The sequence below is a fragment of the Zingiber officinale genome, chromosome 4B, assembly GCF_018446385.1.
Source record: "Zingiber officinale cultivar Zhangliang chromosome 4B, Zo_v1.1, whole genome shotgun sequence".
In the NCBI taxonomy this organism is placed as follows: Eukaryota; Viridiplantae; Streptophyta; class Magnoliopsida; order Zingiberales; family Zingiberaceae; genus Zingiber; species Zingiber officinale.
The window spans coordinates 129,523,438-129,544,671 of record NC_055993.1 but is presented as its reverse complement, the minus strand read 5'-3'; the positions used below and the strand labels follow the sequence as shown (position 1 = coordinate 129,544,671).

At 36.1% G+C, this 21,234-nt stretch overlaps 1 protein-coding gene across 11 annotated transcripts; it reads left to right on the top strand.

Annotated features, from left to right (window-relative positions):
• Window positions 1-6,255: 6,255 nt before the first annotated feature.
• LOC121976698 lies at window positions 6,256-20,125 on the top strand. 11 transcript variants are annotated; one of them, XM_042528985.1, is made up of 15 exons: window positions 6,256-6,674; window positions 15,494-15,636; window positions 15,750-15,858; window positions 15,931-16,074; window positions 16,997-17,101; window positions 17,776-17,859; window positions 18,461-18,576; window positions 18,658-18,759; window positions 18,834-18,947; window positions 19,109-19,165; window positions 19,238-19,304; window positions 19,378-19,431; window positions 19,524-19,598; window positions 19,719-19,754; window positions 19,852-20,125. In XM_042528985.1, the coding sequence occupies exons 2-15, from the start codon at window positions 15,608-15,610 to the stop codon at window positions 19,975-19,977; spliced, it is 1,218 nt and encodes a 405-aa protein (XP_042384919.1). In that variant the 5' UTR covers window positions 6,256-6,674; window positions 15,494-15,607; the 3' UTR covers window positions 19,978-20,125. The 11 variants fall into 11 exon arrangements, with proteins under 11 accessions (XP_042384919.1, XP_042384918.1, XP_042384917.1 ...); XM_042528984.1 differs by having other exon boundaries at window positions 15,928-16,074; XM_042528983.1 differs by having other exon boundaries at window positions 15,747-15,858.
• The last annotated feature ends 1,109 nt before the right edge of the window (window positions 20,126-21,234 follow it).

Sequence of the window (21,234 nt, the reverse complement as noted above, 5' to 3'; positions counted from 1 at the left end):
GATGAAACGTCGTCCAAATCAGAGGTCGAAGCCTTTCCGAATTTGTGTTGATGGCAAGTCATCAAGAAGACGAACATGAAGAAAGCTCGTCCGAAATGAGCATCGAGAGCATCAATGAAGGGGGAGCGTCAACAGAAGAAAGCAGCAGTTCACGAGATCGACAAGGTAAGTTAAGTACGATCTCTTCTACCTGATAAGTTATTTAAATGTATTAAATTATTAACTAAAGATTGTTGCAAACTTGAAAAAAAAATAAAGAGTTGAAATTAATTCTACCTAATCTTGTCCATTAGAAGAGTTTGATAAAGTAAAATTGGAAAAATAATATTTTGCAAAAAGAAATAAAGAACTTGAAAAATCATGCATGCTCATATAATACAAGTAATAGAAAATTTAATGGTCTAAATTAGTATTTTTATTATCATAAAGGACAAATTAGAAAAATTTCTCAGAAATATATACTAAAGACATTTCTAGTTAACCTAGTTCGAATGAACCTATATTGGGTTCCAAAGACTTGTCTAAATTAAAGTTTAATTAGACTTAGGGCTTTCAAAGAATATATTAAATATTTGATTTCATTATGAAGCTTTGTCTAGAAGTGGTTGATGATCCAATAACTAAGAAGGCCTAGTGCCTCACCACAGCCTGGAAGCCAATTAACAAAATAAAATGTTTAATCTCTAACTATAAAGCATTTAATTATAATTAAAAAATACTTTAAATAGTTACTCATTTTTTAAATCTTTTTAAACTTAGAAAAATTAACTTAAAAGTTCTTTTTTAGTATAACTTTACTTTTTCTAAAATTATTTCTACAAAATTAGCTTTTACAAACTCAGGAAATTATGATATTTTTTATGATATCAAAAATTTTGTTTACTTAAATTTTTTTTCTAAAATTATTTTAAGTGCTATCAAAATAATTTTCAAAAGTTTCAGAGTTTTTTCAAAATGTTGAAAATCAGTTTTTTTTTTAAATTGAACCCTTAGATTTTTTTTGCTACACCATTTTTTATGTGATCAAAGGGGGAGAAGAGAAGATTAAGTCTAGGGCGAGGTAGTAATTTCAAAATTGCACTTTTTTGCACTTTAATTGCAAATTTTTTGCTTTTATTTATGTTGGTTTATCCTAACTTAACTTAGGTTGCTCACATAAAAAAGAAGGAGATTGTTAGTACTCCAAGGTTGTTTTGATGTGATAAAACAAGTTAAGTTAGGTCCTATTGTGTTTAACCTTCTGTCTAAGTGTGCAGGAACTTAGGAGCGCAGGGAGTCGAGCAAAAGATGCATCTAGCAAGAAGGATGATACGGGAGAGAGCCGACGGGCTCAGTGCGTCTGAGGGACGAGGTGCTGCAGAAGAATACGCGGGCGGACGAAAAGGAGGCGCGCATCGTTTTCGAGAGACGGGAAGCTGGAGCGGAAACTTGCTCGAGGAGAAGGTCGGAAGTTGGGTTCGGGTGAGCCTTATTCCGGATGACCGAAATCATCCATGTGAGCGGAGCCGGAGTAGAAGACCCGAACTAAAGCAAGCGGAGCCGGAGCGGAAGGCTCGGACTAGGAAAAGTCAACATGGGTGACTTTCTTGGTCTGGAGGTCCAGAACGAAGTTTATCTGGATCACATTTGACCGCGATCCGTTACGAAGGGGATAAACTTTTATCCTCCTCCAGGCGCCCTGACCAAGGCTATAAATACAGCCTTGGCCCAAGAAGCTAAAACAACTAACATTCTTGCAACAACACTTGTATACATCTCAGTTTTTGTTTAGTTTCTTATTTTCTGTGCTTTCACTGTTGTAAAGAGGCTTCTCCACCTAAAGGAGAAACTAGTGCTAATATATTCCTTGGATTAACAACCTCCCCGGTTGTAACCAAGTAAAACCTATGAGCCCCTGCTTTTCAGTTTATTTATTATTTAATGCAAGTGTTCTTTAATTAAGTTATTTGTCTGAGCAAGATTCTTTTGTTTGATTTTGTGCAGGGGCTATTCAACCCCCTTCTAGTCGACCTCCAGTGGTCCTGATAGTAGCAACTACTGTTGATAAGCTGCTACACGTTGTAATAGTTACTATCGATAAACTGCTACACGTTGTAGTAACTATTTCTGATTAGTTGCTACAACGTGTAATGAGTAATGTCTGTTATCATTTTAATATATTTTATATTTTATTGTATTTATATTTATATTTTTTATTTATTGGATATAGAGTTGAATATCCAAATAACTAACAATTCGTCGGATATCTGATACATAAGAACCACCGGATATAGGGTCGGATGTAGATCTTGATATTATATTATCTGATCTAGTAGGGTTGGATAGTTTTTTACCCTAATAAACGAATCAATTCGATCCATGATCACCCCTAACTCTCACTATCATCTCATCTTAATTTTGACTATCATCTCACTCTAACTTTGACTTTCACTTCTGGATCCACTCCTAACATTCTTCCATATCAATGTTCATTGACATCGCAACAACTTTCAGATTTCACAATTTCTTCAGCATCGATGCCAAGCTAGCTTAATGCAACAAATTAATACAAATAACACATATAATTAAAATAAAATTTTAAAATAAAAATCCAAGAAGCATCAATTACTGAATTTGCACGTACAAAACACACCAACTTTTACATAGATAAACTCTTACAAAGATTGTCTTATCTTAATCTACACACAATGATATATATATACTGGATGAGAAAAGAATGACTTCTCATAAATCGAAGCCAAACCCACAATGATATATATATACTGGATGAGAAAAGAATGACTTCTCATAAATCGAAGCCAAACCCCCCCCCCCCCCCCCCCCCTATCTCAACTATCCCAATCCGAGAAATCACATCCCTTGGCCTTTCCTCTTCTTCCCCTTACTTTGAGTTCTGATTACCGCTGTGGCGATCTATTTCCCTTGATGTACTTGGTAGGAACATCTCCACCTCAATTGTTAGAGTATGTTTAATTCAAATTATCATATATAATATTAGTTACGTGATTATCAAGTAATAAAATAATTAAAATTATATGGAATAAAACATAATCAAATGTTATTTAATTCGACCTAGATAATATAATAAAAATTAATTTAAAAATTTTAATGAATAAACTAGTTTAATATTTTACTGTATTACCTTTCGTTACAAAATCAACCTTTTTTTTTATTACATTTCTCTTTATTTTCTTCATTGTTTGTTTTCTTTTTTTTTTTTACGTTTTTTTTATTTTGTTTACATTTTCCTTTTTTTTTTATTTTTTTACTTTACTTTTTTTTAATGTTTTTATGTATTTTTTTACTTTTTTATTTTTTTACATTTTTTATGTTTTATTTTTTTTTTTACATTTTTTGATTTTTTTACCTTTTTTTTTATTACATTTCTCTTTATTTTCTTCATTGTTTGTTTTCTTTTTTTTTTTACGTTTTTTTTATTTTGTTTACATTTTCCTTTTTTTTTATTTTTTTACTTTACTTTTTTTTAATGTTTTAATGTATTTTTTTACTTTTTTATTTTTTTACATTTTTTATGTTTTATTTTTTTTTTACATTTTTTGATTTTTTTACGTTTTTTAATTTTTTTTTATGTTTCTTTATTTTTTTACGTTTTTTTATTCTTTTTTACTTTTCTTTTATTTTTATATTTTTATATGGGGTTTCATGTTTTTTATTTTATTTTTTAATGTTTTTAAGTTTTTTTTTTTAACTTTTTTAATTTTTTTTATGTTTCTTTATTTTTTTACTTTTTTTATTCTTTTTTACTTTTTTTATTTTTATTTTTTTATGGGTTTTCATGTTTTTTTTATTTATTTTTTTTATGTTGTTTAGTTTTTTTTTTTACTTTTTTAATTTTTTTATATTTGTTTTCTTTAGATTTTTTCTTTTTTTTCCACATTTTTCTCTTATTAGAAGATATTTTTGATAAAAAAAATTATTATATCAAAAAAATTCTGTTAACTCCGGAATCAAGAGAGCTGAGAAGGTTTTCCGATTCTAGATTACATGCTTCTTTTGCTGACATGTCGGACATAAAATATTACTTAAAAATCGTCGATTGTCTTAATCAAGATTATCAAGAATAACCTCCAATCAAACGCATTATTAATATTTTAAATATATATATTTTTAATAGATCATAATATATTATTAAATCATATATTTTTATTTATTATATTTTAAAATTTAAATTCAAATTTAAATTTCGTAGCATAATAATTCGAATTTTTTAATTAAAATTTAAAATTTTATAAATCTCTTTAAAAATCATGAGCCCACCTCCAGCATGCAGGCTCATTTATTGGCAGCGCACCAATTTAAGCTTAATCTGCTTAAAAAGCATTGAATGAGGCCCGCTTCTTAGCTGTATAGGATACCGATCATAAATATGGACAATCCTAATAGTTATTTTAAATAATAGTTATTATAAATAAAAAGATAATAAAAACTAAAAGCTTTGAGTTTAGACTGAAGATGTATAAGACTTCATCGACGCTCAATTTTTATTAATGACGGTAAAAGATGAATACGTCTTCGGTAATTCGTTCTAGACTCAATACAAAAGAGTTAAATCATGAATAATTATTAATTTTTAGAATAATGATTAATACATAAGAAAAATATTTATCTCGTTTTTGTCAAGATTCGAATATCAAATTTTATGATGATAACACCTCGTGCGTAGGGCCGTACTTGAGTTTTCGTAGGCCTGAGTCAAAGTTTTAAAATTGGGCTCCCTCACATTATATGATTAGTTTTTCTTAATCAAAAGACTTCTTCATTAATACCTATAAAATACAAAGTAAAATACTAATTAATTACAAATTATTATGACCTTTTGAGTTCTGTCCTCCGCTGTCCGAGTCCGACGGCCATCTACAATTTGCAAAACATAATTACATTCACTTATTGTAAATTTGTAATGTTCAGAGATCAAGATGTGAGAGACAGGGGCGGATCCAGTGGGGCGGCATCGGTGGTCACCCCCCCTTGCCGGCGGTGGAACTCATAATATTATGGGATTATATCGATGGAGATGGAGGATACCGTCCCTTGTTTATCATGATCGCCCCTCCATATTTGAATTCCTGGATCCACCGCTGGTGAGAGACGAGATAATTGAAAGTTAAAAGGTTTAATTTAAGACTAGTTGAAAAGAATTTCATATTTTAATTTATTAATTACATTGACAGAATATTATATATGTGAGTTGTCTAAAAAAAAATATATAGAAAGGGCTAATACATTTTTCCTAGGCCACTTAATACAAAATTTCAAGATAAAATATATATATATATATAATAGATTATATTTTTTGGGACTCCCTAAGATAATGAGCCTTGAGACAGATGTCTCTCGAGATTATGTTCAGTTACGGCACTGCTCGTGCGCTAGCCACTCGCTCAATTTTTATTAATGCAATGACATCGAATGTTTGAATATGAATTTCATGTGACGTCTTAATACATAATTTTTTGTAATAAATAATTGATCTAAAAAACTGGATTAATAGTTATTTGTGGTAAGTATTTTTATAAATTCGAGTTGGTCATCCCAAAACTGAAAATCCGGTGTTAATTAAAAAATTATATATATATATAAGAGTAAAAAATCAATTAAATTGAATTAACATGTTTGAATTTAAAATTTTAATTCAGTTAATTTTAAAAAAAAATTATTTTGCAATTTATTCAATTTAATTTTGATTTTAAATTTCACAAATACAATAAATCGATTAAGTCGAAATATTATATCAGAATCGGAAGTAACTAGACTGATAAACCAATCAAATTCTACTGTTCAATATTAAAAGTATTAATATCATCACTCGATTAATAATAAAAATTTGATTTAGTTTGATTTGTAAAAAAATAGATTTAATCATTTTTGAATTCGATTGAATTTTGAACTTATTATTCATCCCTAATATTCACTTTTAAAAAATTGATGATTGTTTAATAAATAATAAATGGAAAACAATTGAAAATAGTTTTATGTTATGACCCGTATGAAAATGAAATATTATATTTTTGCTCAGATATTATTGAAAATTACACGCAAGCTGGTTGAGCATCGGGATGGGGATTAGAAACTTTTCAGGATTTTTCTGAATAATATTTTTTGTAGTTAAACGTCAAAATCTCACAAAAACAAATCAAAATTTTTGAAACTTCGTTCGAATCTTTAAAATGATAAGAAAAGTAAAAAAAGGGATTCCGCCGTGTCACGTGGAGTGAAGACGAGAAAAGTCGATTCCGTTTCCGTTTCTCACAAGATCACGACAGAAGGAAGAGAAAGGGATAGAGAGAGAGAGAGAGAGAGAGGGAGGGAGGAGAGAGTGATTTTACCTCGGTCTTTCTTGCCTACGGACTCGCATTCCACGCTCTCCCCCAACTTCCAGTCCCCGCTATCCTTGCTCGCCTACCTACCGTTCCATTCTCTTCGATGGAAGTCGGTAGCGCCAGTTCCTGTTCGCCACCGAGTAACGCGTGCGTGGAAGGAGATTCCGGGTCATAGTGACCCTGCTCTTTGTCGCGACCGGGCGGAAAGGAGTTCAAGAGGCAGCAGTGGCAGAGGCGTTACAGAAGAGTTGCTTTAAAACGCTCGATTAAGGGAGAGTAGAGAGGAGGACGAGGAGAATTTCTTGTTTTTGGGTGTTGGCTGATCGAACCCAGGTGCGAGATTTCTTCGCTTCGGTATTTGTTTAGAATTTTTTTTAAAATTTTAAATGTTGCTCAAGTTAATTCCATGGCGAAGGGTTCTTGCTTTGTTCAAAAGTTGGAATATTTCCCCTTTTGGCGACCTTGAAGGCGGTGGTGTTTTAAATGTAACTAACCACCCTTCTCTTTCGGAAACATTGGTTGTAGAGTAAGCGTGTAAGAGAAACATCAAACTTTTTAGCACTTTGGAGGTATGGATTTCTAGGATGGTCACAAATATCTGGACAAAAGATATTTTTGGGGGTATTTTTCATTCTGCCCATGATTTCAGCACGTTTGACTCGGAGTTTGACCCTTGCTGATCGCTGACATCGTTTTAATTGATTATTTATTTGTTTGTTTATTTGCCTTTTGGTCTTTGGATAATTATGCCCTTTGCGTTGTATCTATATAACTTTCTTTTCTGAACCTTATGTTTATTCAAATCTTTCGAATTCTTGAACTCTTGAATGAATTGAGGACTCAGACTTCGATTTTTTATGAAAATAATTGGCTTTCTTTGGAACTCGTCCAGATGAGATATTTTAATCCACCAAAGTTGACCAATTAGTTAAGTAAGAATTGACCATTACTAGATTGTCCAAATGATAGAAACTTGTAAATAAATCTGCCCAGGGAGACAATTAAAACTGACTGATATTATGGTAGAGTACCTGAATAAACAATCTGGGCAGATAACTAATTTTTTTTGTTCATTTTCTCTAGGCTCTTGCTTTATTATTTTCTTTTGAAGAAAAAGGAGTAATAGCCAATCTAGATTCATAGATCTGTTAAAGCTAGCAATCCAAACAATTCCGTTGCCATTTAGTCTGACAGATATTCAGCTAATTAACAGTATTATAGTCATAAATATTTGAAGATTTTAAATCTCATTCTGAGCTACAGTTTGGGTCCCTGACCAAAACAAGATATTTTGGTGTCATGTTGAAAGTGCTGGCACATAGCGTAGAAGACATTGACATGCTAGGAGATTGGAATTGGAATGGAGTAGAAAAAAGGAAGAAGATCAGAGGAAAAAAAAGGAAGAACAAAAACCTTAAAGGCCTAACCTCGTCGAGTTGTCATTTAGCAGAGCTCGTAGCATCTCGGACATCTCATGGAAGTCTTGAGCTACTCCATCGTCTCAAATAGGTCGTGGAAGCTTCATTATCATCTCTGAGATCACGGTAGCTTCTGATCATGTGCACTACTAGTTTCCTCCACTATCTACTACATGAGCAAAGTAGACATTGTGGATAAATTGGAACTTTATTTTTAACAGAAAATCTTTTGAATTCAGCTTGATGGGTAATGGTAGTCATGTGGTGCGGGGAAAAAAGATGACAATAATTTGAGTAACCAATGCGTGCAGCTGAAAATGCAGCCATAGAAATGCTTAGAAAGCAAAAATCTTGGAGCAACCAAATATTATTCTAGATATGAGGTATATATTGTTCGCTAGGTAATCCCAAGGAGATTAATGGCCAGAAAGGTAAATCCACCACCATCTAAGCCAGGTTAAGTATCTTCATATTGAGTATTCCCATACCACCAATTTCAGTGGGTTGACAAGTTTGATACCAAGCCACAAGGTGTCAATCTGCATAGATGAAATTAAATTAGGTTCTTCAAAAGAATGATCTTCAATTGTTGTCTTATCTTTTGAATCATCCAAGATGGGATGAGGCACATTTGTGTGAGTAGACAATAATATTGGTTAGAACATTATTAATAAGCACATGTTATCCACCTAGAAATGCCTTTTGCTAAGGCTATATTCTCTTGAAGCCACTTGACAAGTGCTTGTCTCAATACTCTCTTTTGCTTGTTAGTACCAAGCTAAAAAACCTAATTACTTGATTGGTAGAGAAAGAGTTGACATCAAAAGCCTAAGCAATAGCCTCAGCCAGCTGAATATTGAGATCCATTATTGGAAAGTGAGATTTTCCAGCTTATTGATTTTCAGGCCCCACTGAAAGCCTAGAAAGTAGAAATAAGTATTTTTTGGTTGCCAACAGCTGATAAGTTCGCTTTAGAAAAGATAAGCATGTCATCAACAAATTGAAATTTCTGAAAACACTGTGTAATGCCAAGCAAAAATGATGCAAAGCATCAGTAAGAAGCACAAATAAATACGAGGAGAGTGAGTTCCCTTGCCAAAGCCCTCGATGAAACTAAGGAACAATTTTTCCATTAACCATCATAACACCCTAGACTGTGGAGATGATAGTACTGATCATGCAATTGATCCATGTGGTTAGGAAGATTCTTAGAGAGAGAAACAAAAGGATCATAGCACTCTGCTTAACATTGTCAAATACTTTTTGGTAATCAGCTTAAATACCAGAGTCCTCACCTCTGATACATGACCAATTTATTGCTTTATAGGCACACATACATGGTCTGCACTATTCTGGCGCTTTATAAAATTAATTGGCATGGACTAATCAAATCCGGAATAAACTTTTGCAGGCAAAGAACCAAATTATTGAAATGAACTTAATAATTAAATCTTTAAGTGGGATTGATCTGAAATCGACATCCTTAGTGCCTTCAAATTTGGGTATGAAGAGAAGTAAGAAATAGTTGAAACTACAAAGAGAAGCTCTTCATGAATAGAAGTCAGAAAAAATTCCTGCACATACATATCAAGTGGACAATTTAAAATGGAAGTGATGTCAATAGGGGAGGGTGATTTGTCAACAGAGCAGAAAATATTCAGAGTGGGTTCATTGTCTGATACACTTGAAAGTAATGCTTAATGTGCCATCTAGTTTTCTCAGGAAAAATGATTTAGGATGGATCCTGGTTTCAGCAAGAGGAAGCATCGCAGATTTTTGATGCAACTACACTGAAATGACCATCAGTTATTAGAAAATGTGTATGCTGTTCTATTCTGTATTCTGGGTTGCAGGCATTTGAAAAGATAAGAGAGAACGATTAACTTCTAAACATGAGCCTGTTATGATGCATGTAGCAGGGAAGAGGACAAATACAGGTTGTCAAACTAATGATTTCATTGAAGCACACCTCACACTTTGTTCCACTCAGGAGGGCAAATTCATATATGTAGTTACAAGATGACTTATATTGCTTGCAGACCATTGAGATTGTGAAATTTGTCAATGAACAGGATGTTTCAAGAGAGTCATAGATATTCTCAATGGTTGCTTTTATTTCAATGGAAGAACAAGACAAATGTGACTATCTTTTCTAGTAAAATTGTTTTTCTCCGGCCTCTGGTGAGAATGTTTTACTCATCATTTACTCAACTGCCATTTTACTGCTTTTAGCAAGATGGCTGCATTGGTTATGTGATCACGATGAATTCGTCTGCAGTATTTCTTGAAACAGACAACTTTTGTTTTGGGACAGAATTTGATAAGTTTTTCATTTAGACTTTGGAAGAATTTTGATAACCTTGGAGAACAAATCATTCCAATGGAATCATATCTTGATTACTAGAAGAATTATTCTTGGGGATCTCTTTGCTGTCTTCTGAACAGGCAATTGGCCCCTCTTGGTCAGATGGCTGTCATTTTATGAATTTGATCTCCAATATTTTGACAGAATGAGGGAGGGAATTGCAATGTATATTGTCAATGGAGGATACTGTAGGGGATCGGTGGCCGGCTAGAAGGGGAGTTGGATAGACGGCACCCCCAACTTCGATAGCTTCCTATGTATTCGTTAGTGCGCAAGCGGAATACAATAATACAAATACGAATACAAAAGCTAAAAACAATGAGAAAGGAAATGCAAACCGCTAACACGTCAATGTAACGTGGTTCGGAGATAACTTGCTTCTACTCCATGGCTGCCCGTAAGGTGGACGATCCCTTAATCCGTCGGTGGATTAGTCCCCGGAAACTCCGGCTAGCTCAAACCTCTTTGTGGGTGGAGAAACCTCACTACAACACTCATCCAAGACACTTGGACACAAGGGAAACCTTGAACACTTAGTGACTATTAATTAGACTTTAACCAAGTCTAATTTCGTCACCTTGACCGGCCATCCCAAGCTCCTTCTTATAGAGCTTGGAAGAAAACAACCCTGCTGTTTTACCGTTACCAGTCGATTGGTCCTTGCACCAGTCGACTGGTGCCAGCCCAACGACTCTCTCAACGGCTCTCTATCAGTCGACTGTTACAATACACCAGTCGACTGCTACAGTACACTAGTCGACTGCTACAGTGCACCAGTCGCATGCTACAGTAATTGCTACAGTACCATTGACTGCTACAGTGCCCCCCGAGATTTTTCTCCGAGTACAATCTCTTATGCACTCGTACCCTCACGACTCACTTGACTCTTCTTTACAGCCTTGACCTCTTGCCTTCAAGCCTACTTCCTTTGGCTCTCGTCCCTCGGATGCATCCAAGCCCGCGGCTCGTACCTAATGTCATCCTTCGTGTATACCTTGAAGTCACTTCCCTCAGCCCTTGTCTTTACTGTCTTGTCCACAGTCCCTCGGATGCTCCATCCTTCACCGGACCCGAAGCCATCAAGCTGAGTCATATATGTATTCTGCAAACCTACACACTCACGTACACATATCAAATAACAAGGGTAAACCTAACTTAAACGTTTTACCTAAACACCAAAACACATGGTCGCACAGACCATTGGGATTGCTCCAACAATCTCTCCCTTTTTGATGTTTGGCAATACGTTTAAGTTAGGGAAAACATATAACAAATAAACATGCTAAAAAGAAACAAAGGACTTACGTTGCCAAGGCTACACACTTGGACTTAAACCGCCGAATGGACTTACGTTGCCAAGGTTACACACTTGGACTTACACTGCCGAAACAAAATGCAACATGCATTGGAACCTATCCCAAGGCTCCCCCTACACCAGAGCTCCCCAATGAGCTAGGATTTTCCTACAGGAATATTTAAGAACCTATCACAAGACTTCCCCTACACAAAGACACTTAAGGTTTTCCCAACTAAACCTTACTTCTCCCCTTTGCCTAACATTCAAAAAGCTCTCCAACAATATCCCAATTGTTGAAAACTTGTAGTCCAAACTGACCCTAAACTCATGTATTTATCCCCCATGGATCCCATACATCTAAACGAGTTGACATGATCAAGAACAGTGCTGAAAAACACTATCAGGCTGGTATCAGTCAACTGCCCCTTGGTACCAGTCGACTGCCCCTATTGAAATCAACACACAGAAGCATTCTGTGTTCGAAATCTACCGTTATCAGTCGACTGGTATCGGCACTAGTCGACTGGTATCGGCAAAATGAGTTTACAGAGACATTCTGTGCTCAAAAATACTGTTACCAGTCGATTGGTACCCTATTTCTGAAAAAATCAGTCTTTTCTGACCAACTTCAGAAATGCACAAGAAATTCCACAGACCTCCAAAAATTCTCAAATTTTGTTGAGAGGTCTATTTTACTAGTGTCTACTGGGAAAAATACATTACAAAATGTATTTACCACCAATCCCAAGATTGATACAAAATCCAAAACTAGCTAAATGGTTCAATTAAACCTTGACCTAAAGTCCTAGTTTTGGCTTCCTCTTTATGTATTTGCCCATACCAACCCATAATGCATCCCTAGCATTGGTTTATATGACATCTACACATCCAAAATCAATTATCATGCTATATGACCCCAAATGTCATATTTCTTGCATGAAACACAAATCATGTATGCCAAATCCCTAGGTTTGAGACTCAAGTCCGTCTCTAAACCATTTGGCACACTCCATGGTTTCTCTAGACTCCCAAGTAGTACCCACCTGAGATCCATTGGCCATAGGTCCAAATTTAACTCTTTGAGCTCCCCCTAGAGCCCTTAGCCTTAGCCACCTCCCTAGGTGACTCATCTACAATTGCTAGGCCACATCGGTGCACCTCCGGTGACACTTGGTCTACAAAACTAACCTTCTTAACCTTGGATACCTTGTCCTTGGTTAATTTAACTTACCTTTAAATGGATTTCTCTTGCCATTTATTGGCTTATCCTTGCTATAACCATATGCAACCCTAGCATAAGACTTTTCCTTAGCATTGGAGACATTAGATCGGTATCCTAGACCTGATCTATCATTGTTGGGTCTTTGACTACTCAACACCATACCTAAACCCTTAAATCCAACATTGAATCTTTTTAGGTTTTTCTCCAACTTATCAAGTTTTGCTTTCAAAGCTTGATTTTCCCTTTCTAGGTTCCTAAATCTAGAGTCAACATGTCCACCATGGACATTCCTAGACCTACCCATTTTTCTAGGCATATGTCTTTCTTTCTTTGGATTTTTGCCTAGATTCTCCTTAGATTTATCATGTCTAGATTTATCATGAATGGTTTAGGGTTTAGGGTTTAGGGTTTAGGGTTTAGGGTTTAGGGTTTAGGGTTTAGGGTTTAGGGTTCTCCTAGGGTTATGATCTACATTTACCCTACTCCTATCATGATATTTAAAGCCAAAATTTTTCATTGCTACATAATGATAATAATTATTTATCTTAGCATGCATGGAGGAATTTAAGTTTGACTTCAAATTTAAACTAGGGTTTACCTTACCCTTTACCTTTGGAGCTCCCCCTTGACATGAGCCTCCATTCTTCCTCCACTTCTTTTCCCACATCCTCAAATGCGCTAACTTCTTGAGCTCTCTCTTCCTTGGGCATTTGGTGTGGTAGTGCCCCATTTCATCACACGTGAAGCATCTAATGTGCTTCTTCTCCTTCTTCTTCTTGGCACCATCATTCCTACAACCTACATTAGTATCTAAAATAATTTGAGTAGATTTAGGAGTTACCTCTTTCTTACCCAATGGACACCTACTCTTATAGTGTCCCTTCTCATTGCACCCGAAGCACATGATGTGGTCCTTTGACTTGACTTCGGTGGAGACGCTCACTAAGTTGACCTCCAAGACCTCTTCTTCATTCGTCTTTGATTCTTCTTCAACCCTTAAGAATGTTGATGATGCTTCCTCATCCTCCTCCTCGGATGTTGAGCATGACTCAACTTCCGGTTGCTCCACCTCCTCTCCTTGAGCAATTAAACCCATCTCCTTGGGCTCTTCTTCTTTTTGTGCAGGTTCTTCCCATTGAACCTTCTTTATCTTGCTCCACAATTCATGGGCATTCTTGTATTCACCTACATCACTTAACACGTTAGAAGGCAAAATATCTACCAAAATTGATATTACCTTATCGTTTGCCTTTGACTGTGTGGTTTGCTCTTCCGTCCAATGTCATGGTCGGAGCTTCTTCTCTTTCTTGTCTTTCGGGACTTCGAACGGTTCCTTGATCACCATCATGGTATCCCATCATCCAATAAGTTATGTCCCATAAGCCTCCACCTTCAAACTTCGGCGGTTCAATCAAGCCGGTCATCTTCTTGTATTTGCTCTTCTCGGCGATTAGTCCGGTGAAGTGCGACCTCGGCTCTGATACCACTTGTAGGGGATCGGTGGCCGGCTAGAAGGGGGGTTGGATAGACGACACTCCCAACTTCGATAGCTTCCTATGTATTCGTTAGTGCGCAAGTGGAAATACAATAATACGAAACGAATACAAAAGCTAAAAACAATTAGAAAGGAAATGAAAACCGCTAACACGTCAATGTAACGTGGTTCCGAGATAACTTGCTCCTACTCCACGGCTGTCCGTAAGGTGGACGATCCCTCAATCCGTCGGTGGATTAGTCCCCGGAAACTCCGGCTAGCTCAAACCTTCTTATGGGTGGAGAAACCTCACCATAACACTCACCAAAGACACTTGGTCACAAGGGAAACCTTGAGCACTTAGTGACTACTAATTAGGCTTTAACTAAGTCTAATTTTGTCACCTTGGTCGGTCATCCCAAGCTCCTTCTTATAGAGCTTGGAAGAAAATAACCCTACTGTTTTACCGTTACCAGTTGATTGGTCCTTGAAGGACCAGTCGACTGGTGCTAGCCCAACGACTCTCTACTAGTCGACTGCTACAGTGCACTAGTCGCATGCTACAGTAACTGCTATAGTGCAGTTAACTGCTACCCCCCCGAGATTTTTCTCCGAGTATAATCTCTCATGCATTCATACCCTCACGACTCACTTGACTCTTCTTTACAGCCTTGACCTCTTGCCTTCAAGCCTACTTCCTTTGACTCTCATCCCTCGGATGCATCCAAGCTCGCGGCTCGTACCCAATATCATCCTTCGCGTATGCCTTGAAGTTGTTTCTCTCGGCCCTTGTCCTTGCTACCTTGTCCACGGTCCCTCGGATGCTCCATCCTTCACCGGATCCGAAGCTATCAAGCTGAGTCATATGTGCATCCTGCAAACCTGCACACTCACATACACATATCAAATAACAGGGTAAATCTAACTTAAACCCTTTGCCTAAACACCAAAACACATGGTCGCACAGACCATTGGGATTGCTCCAACAGATACCAGATTAGACTTTGGAAAAGCTTTGACCATCCAGTTTACATGAACTCTCACACAAACATAAGTGTTGACTGGTGAGTAATTTCATCTTCAAGTTGACAAATAAGTGAAGATAGGGTCATCAGTTAGGTGATAACAATGTGAAAGACTGTAGCAACTGAACAAATCATGTCCTTATCGAATTTTCTTGAGACTCCAATAACTTGTTTCTCTATATCATGAATATTAGTAATTTGTATAAAGTAAACTCCAAGTTGAATCTATGCTTGCCCTCTGATTCAACTTGTTTCTCTATATCATGTTTGAAATTTGAGCAACTTTATCACTTTTGGATTAGAGAAACCTGCAACAGTTTTATCTATTTTTTGACTGTTTCCTAAATGTAGATTTCCGCGAAGAACCACTTGTCTTGTTGAACTCATAATAAACATGAACCATTTGAACCATGTGGAGCATCTCTCAGTTGCAATAATCCGTTTGTCTTTTTGTTCTTAAAAGACATGGCAAAAACTGTAAATGTGGCATGCAGGTCTGTGGATTCTTTGGTTGAAGTCCATTGGCAGTATATAACATTTGTTTTTCTGGCTAATCTTCTAAGTTTAGGCTGACATTGTTTCTCCACCCTGCAATGGATTGCAGCAGTTTTCTTAGGAATCCAAATGAGAATATGAGGCTTGCTGTAGCTATCATATTTGGAATTGGTTTAGGTTTTTTTGGTGGAATTTCCTTTCCGTCATCTAATATTGCAAAGGTATATTTTCAGTATTGTTGAATGCATTTTTGTAGTACAGCAGTATGCATAATCTGCTTAATATGGCAGCAGCTCCGCTTGACTAGTAGCGTCATGGCCCATATCGAGGACAGGAAGTCAGGCCTTGCAACTGAAGCACTGTTGAACCATGCTTTTGCTTCAGCACAAAGTCGCAACGTGAACAATTCAATATTACCTTATGATGATTCTTCAAAGGTATTTGAAAAGTTAATCAACCGTGACATTTAGTTATATTCTAATGCATGGACATACACTATTTTAATAATTTTGTTATATTATAAATTGTAAATCAGATTTCCAGTATAGTTCACAATAATCTATATCAATACCTTTATTATTGTTAAGCTTGTCCAAATTCATTAAAAATAGGTAAGGAAATAAAGAAATGTCTGGCACCAGCCTAAATATATTTATTTATGCGGACAAAGGAGAAGAATTGGTTCAGTTCTTTATTTGCTACTTTGATCTGAAGTTTGGTCTCAGATTTCTGTCAGGTTTTGTTATTTTGCTTGTGAACCAGTAGCAGGGCTAACCTTTGACGCATCCTTTTTTAGGAGGCAGTGGAGTTGGAATGACCGAAGTAGTTTTTTTTTTTACATTTGTGCCAAACTGTCTGACTTACGATTTTGGCCATGTAACTTTGATAATTTATAGGATTCTTTTAGGAATTACAAGCCACACTATAAGAATTTTTGTGGCATTCTAATGAATCACACCATGGGTGGTTCTAATACCAAGTTTTTTGGACCCCTCAAGGATCAATTACCATAAGCAAGAATGACTAGTGTTCTTGGAGAGAAAAAGATGAGCAGTGATCTTCTTAACAGAGGATATAAAGGAGAAGAGTGAATAAAGAGAGGAAATTATCTGTGGTTAAACTAATTGATATATATGGATGTAAAATTTTTGTTAAGCTCAGTTGTTTTGACTTGGTATCACTATTTTTCAAAGAACATATTGGTATATTGCATCTAAATGATCAATGACTCAGCTTCAGCTAAATTGCAAGCCACTATGTTGCACAACATATAACAACCTTCTTGCTGCAACTATAATTTAAGAAAACTCTTCATTTTCCATGTACGACCATAACTTCTGAAAATGTATGATGCCCTAGATCTACATTTCTACAAATCTTCGTGGTGCAGAAAGATTACCACCGGATATTATAGTATCTGAGTCAGATCTCTACCCACGAAGGTTATGGGGCGATCCAAGTGAGGTATGCTATTTGCTTGAATATTTTACATTTCTGTATAATCATTTTTTATAAAATGTGGATAGAACATAGAAGCTCGCACAAAACATTCATTCTAACAGGTTTTCTTGATGATTCTTTTGATTTCTACACAATAGTTGCATTTCTCTGTTTGAAGAAAAAATTGAAGTATTTAAATTGATTTTGTTGCTATTGAGGTCAAGTGCTCATTTTGTTGCTATTGAGGTCAAGTGCTCAACAGTTGTAAAAGTCATGTGACTACAACAGCGGTGAGACTTTATGACATGCTATTATCATTTAAGTAGGTTGTCATCCTTATTGTGAATTATTGATCTCTTACAATATTTGTTTAATTTAACTACCTTTTATGTCAGAGGTGTACGCCTTTTCATTTTAGCTGCTGAAAAACACAATTTTTAGCCTATAATTGCTTGAGTTTCAGAGTATATGACTTAGTTGCTTTAACTTGTAAAAGATAATAATTGCGCCTTGCTAACTTGTGCTTGAAATATTTTTGGAAAACGACCAAACAAGAGAAAGGATTGTTCTACTTCAACTCGGCTTATGCCATTGCAGACCAGCAATCTGAATTTGACGAATAGCAATCTTCAAATATTTCTGCAAAAATTTTGTTACTTTTTTTTTTTTCAATTTCCTTAACACTGGTTGAAATTCAGGATTTGCAGATCCAACAGAAGTACCTTGTAACTTTCACAGTTGGATATGACCAGAAAAAAAATATTGATGCAGCTATTAAAAAGGTTAGTAGAGCAACAGAGTTGACAATCGATTAGTTTCTAACTGCTACCTTATTTAACTTATATATTATTGATGGGCCAAAAAGAAAGGAACCTACAAAACTTTGTTATCATTAATAATTTTGGTATAGAATGATGCCTTTTCATTTTAGTTTCTTTATTGTCATTGGTTGTCCATGCTCAAATGTTTGACGCTGCACTTATGTTGTTCATTCCATATTCCTTTCCAAAATAAATCAATGTCATTCACTCAGCCACTCATCATTTGTTGGTGAAAAATAGACTCGCAAACTTTCGGTTTTGTATGATCCTTGATTTCTGAAGATCATGATAATGTTTGCCATTAGAAATATACCCTATTCCAAAAGAAAAGAATTCTTCTTATGTTATTAATAACGAACTATTGCCTGTGATTCCAAGTACATAGGAATTTCCCACTATTCTGTTCAGTCATTTCTAGGAATTTGATCTGAAATAAGAGGTCTCATGATAGGCTTGAATTTTGTTTTATTCAGTAAGGTGTGAGTTTACAGTGGATGCTTATATGCAACTTGTGTGCATCTATATACTTTGTATTTCATTCCTGAGAATCACAATGTCGCAGTTCTCAGAGAATTTTACAATCATGCTGTTCCATTACGACGGTCGGGCTAGTGAGTGGGATGAATTTGAATGGTCAAAGAAGGCAATTCACGTTAGCATAAGAAAACAAACTAAATGGTAATTTACGAATCTCAACTTTGTTTAAGATGGGTTGGTAAAAAACATATTGCGTATTCTTATTCTCCTAATTCATTCAAGGTGGTTTGCTAAGCGCTTTCTGCACCCTGATATCGTGGCACCGTATGACTACATATTTATTTGGGATGAAGATCTTGGAGTTGAGCATTTTAATGCGGAAGAGTAAGTTGTTTGGTTTGCTTTAAGCATGCTAAGTTTAGTACACCTAGCAAATGAAAACTGATGGATTATTTCAGATACATTAAACTTGTAAAGAAACATGGCTTAGAAATTTCACAGCCTGGCTTAGAAGCAAATAAAGGTTTGACATGGCAAATGACAAAGAGGAGAGGGGACAAAGAAGTTCACAAGTGAGCTTTACTTCGATAAATTTGCTTCTGTTATATTTTGGTCTAGTTATTGTCCTGTTTTATCTAAATCAATTGACATATTTTTTTTGCTAATCTTATAGCCAATTTTTTTGCTTACAAATAAAAATTCTATATGACGGTCTATTCTCACTTCAAAACAGGGAAACTGAAGAGAAACCTGGATGGTGTTTTGACCCTCATCTACCGCCATGTGCTTCGTAAGAACCCTTGCCTTTTTTTAGCTCCTCTAAACTGAACATCATTCCACTTTTGTTGTGTTTCATGTGCAGGTTTGTCGAGATAATGGCGCCTGTTTTTTCCCGAGATGCTTGGCGTTGCACATGGCATATGATTCAGGTACCTCCTCCTGTTCTCCTAATGATCTAACCACAATCCTCCTGCCTTAATCCTAATAACCTTACTGCAATAGAATGACTTGGTCCATGGATGGGGTCTTGATTTTGCCCTTAGAAGATGTGTCGAGGTATTTGGAGGATCATTACTTTTCATTATACGTTTCATATGCCTCTACTTCTCTTGTTACTTTAGCTAATGCTACATTGATCTTCTATCTAGCTGGCTCACGAACAAATTGGCGTAGTAGATGCACAATGGATTGTTCATCACGGTGTTCTGACACTTGGAAACCAGGTCGGGCGATATTTTTTAGAAAAACACTTGTGAGCTAACTATAGCAATCTCCTAACATCTTGATGCCTTCTGTTCAAAAATAAAATAAAACAAAACAAATTCTCTTTTGATGTGTTCAAGGACCTGAAGCTGAATGGAAAACCAGAACGGGAAGGAGTATGATTAGAAACTTGTTCTCTTCTTCATGCATTTCCTCAAACTTGGATCTATCTTGTTGATGAGTTTTGGCCTCTACTTTTCTTCTTTCAAATAGGTGAGAGCGCGGTGCCGAAAGGAATGGAGGATGTTCCAAAATCGAATGGCGAGTGCGGAAAGGTCATATTTCAAAGCGACGAGGGAAAACTCACTCTATCCTACAGCTACTCAGATGAATCACTAACACTGATTCTTTTTCTTTTTTATCTTATATTTTTTTTTCTATCACAGAAAGGGTAAGGGGATAGAGGTAGCATTTAGTGTTGTGGAACTTGAACATGATCTATCAGTTTACCGATCAATCCAAAAATGTTAATGTGATGCGAGTCAAACAAGTTGATTGAGGCGAGTGAATCCGGCAAACAAGTCCGAATGGACCAGTCGGTTGGCCAATTGGATTGCTCAAGCCAATCGAGCCAAGTGAGGTGGTTGAACTAGGCCTATCGAAATGGTAGGCCTAATTTTGCAAATATAATGGTAATAAAGGTGGTTCTTCATAGGGTTAAACATTAATTAAATGGTAATATTAAAATCATCAAAACTTAAATTGACTAATTAATCCTCCAAATTAATTAACTTAGTTCCAAATTTAATTATCATTATATATGACTAGCACATTAAATTACATGAGTTGAGTATTTCAGATTCTAGCATGCACTATTAATTGGTAATAAATAAGGATAAGTATAGTAAATAATTAAACTCTGTTGTTATGATTTATGAAATTAAGGCATCACCCATCTGACACTGATGTCTCATGAAACATCAAGCTCAACATTTTCCTAGCTAGCCACAGCACGGTGGCCACAAGGTGCCATATTGGACTGGAAAATCTCGAAACGAAGAGGCACCAGCCGCTGCATGTGAATCGTGTCCGATTGTCTGCTTTGATAGAGTGGATGATTGATGAGGAAAGGAGCATGCTTAACTCCTCGACCTTCAGCACCACAACCATGGCTTTCCTTGCCTTGGCCGGAGAGATGGGCGAGGAATCTGCTGGGACCAGGTTTCGACTTTAGTTTGCCTCTAGATCTTGTCGGAGAGATGTCCTCAAGATTTACTGTTCATGGGGTCCGCGATGAGAACGACTTGGCGTGGACACACACAAAGGAGGTGCACGTTTCAGTTGTGGGCGAGTGGCCTGAGTTACGTAACCCAGTGTTATGAGGACTGGCTCTGATTGATTGAGACCGATCGAACAGGATGAGACACACTCAACTCATACTCGCATATGAGTCCTTTGGGTTCAATGTAATCCGAATTCTAAATTTGTACTCTTACAGAAGATCCTCCACTCATACATATTCACAACTTCAAGTATTGTTGATATAGGGAGTATCGGAAGCTCCTACATTTATCGAGAAGCTCAACAGTCCTGTTGAAATGGAGATCAAGGTCCAGGTGGGTGAACCAGATCACTTCCGCTCGATTCAACTCCATT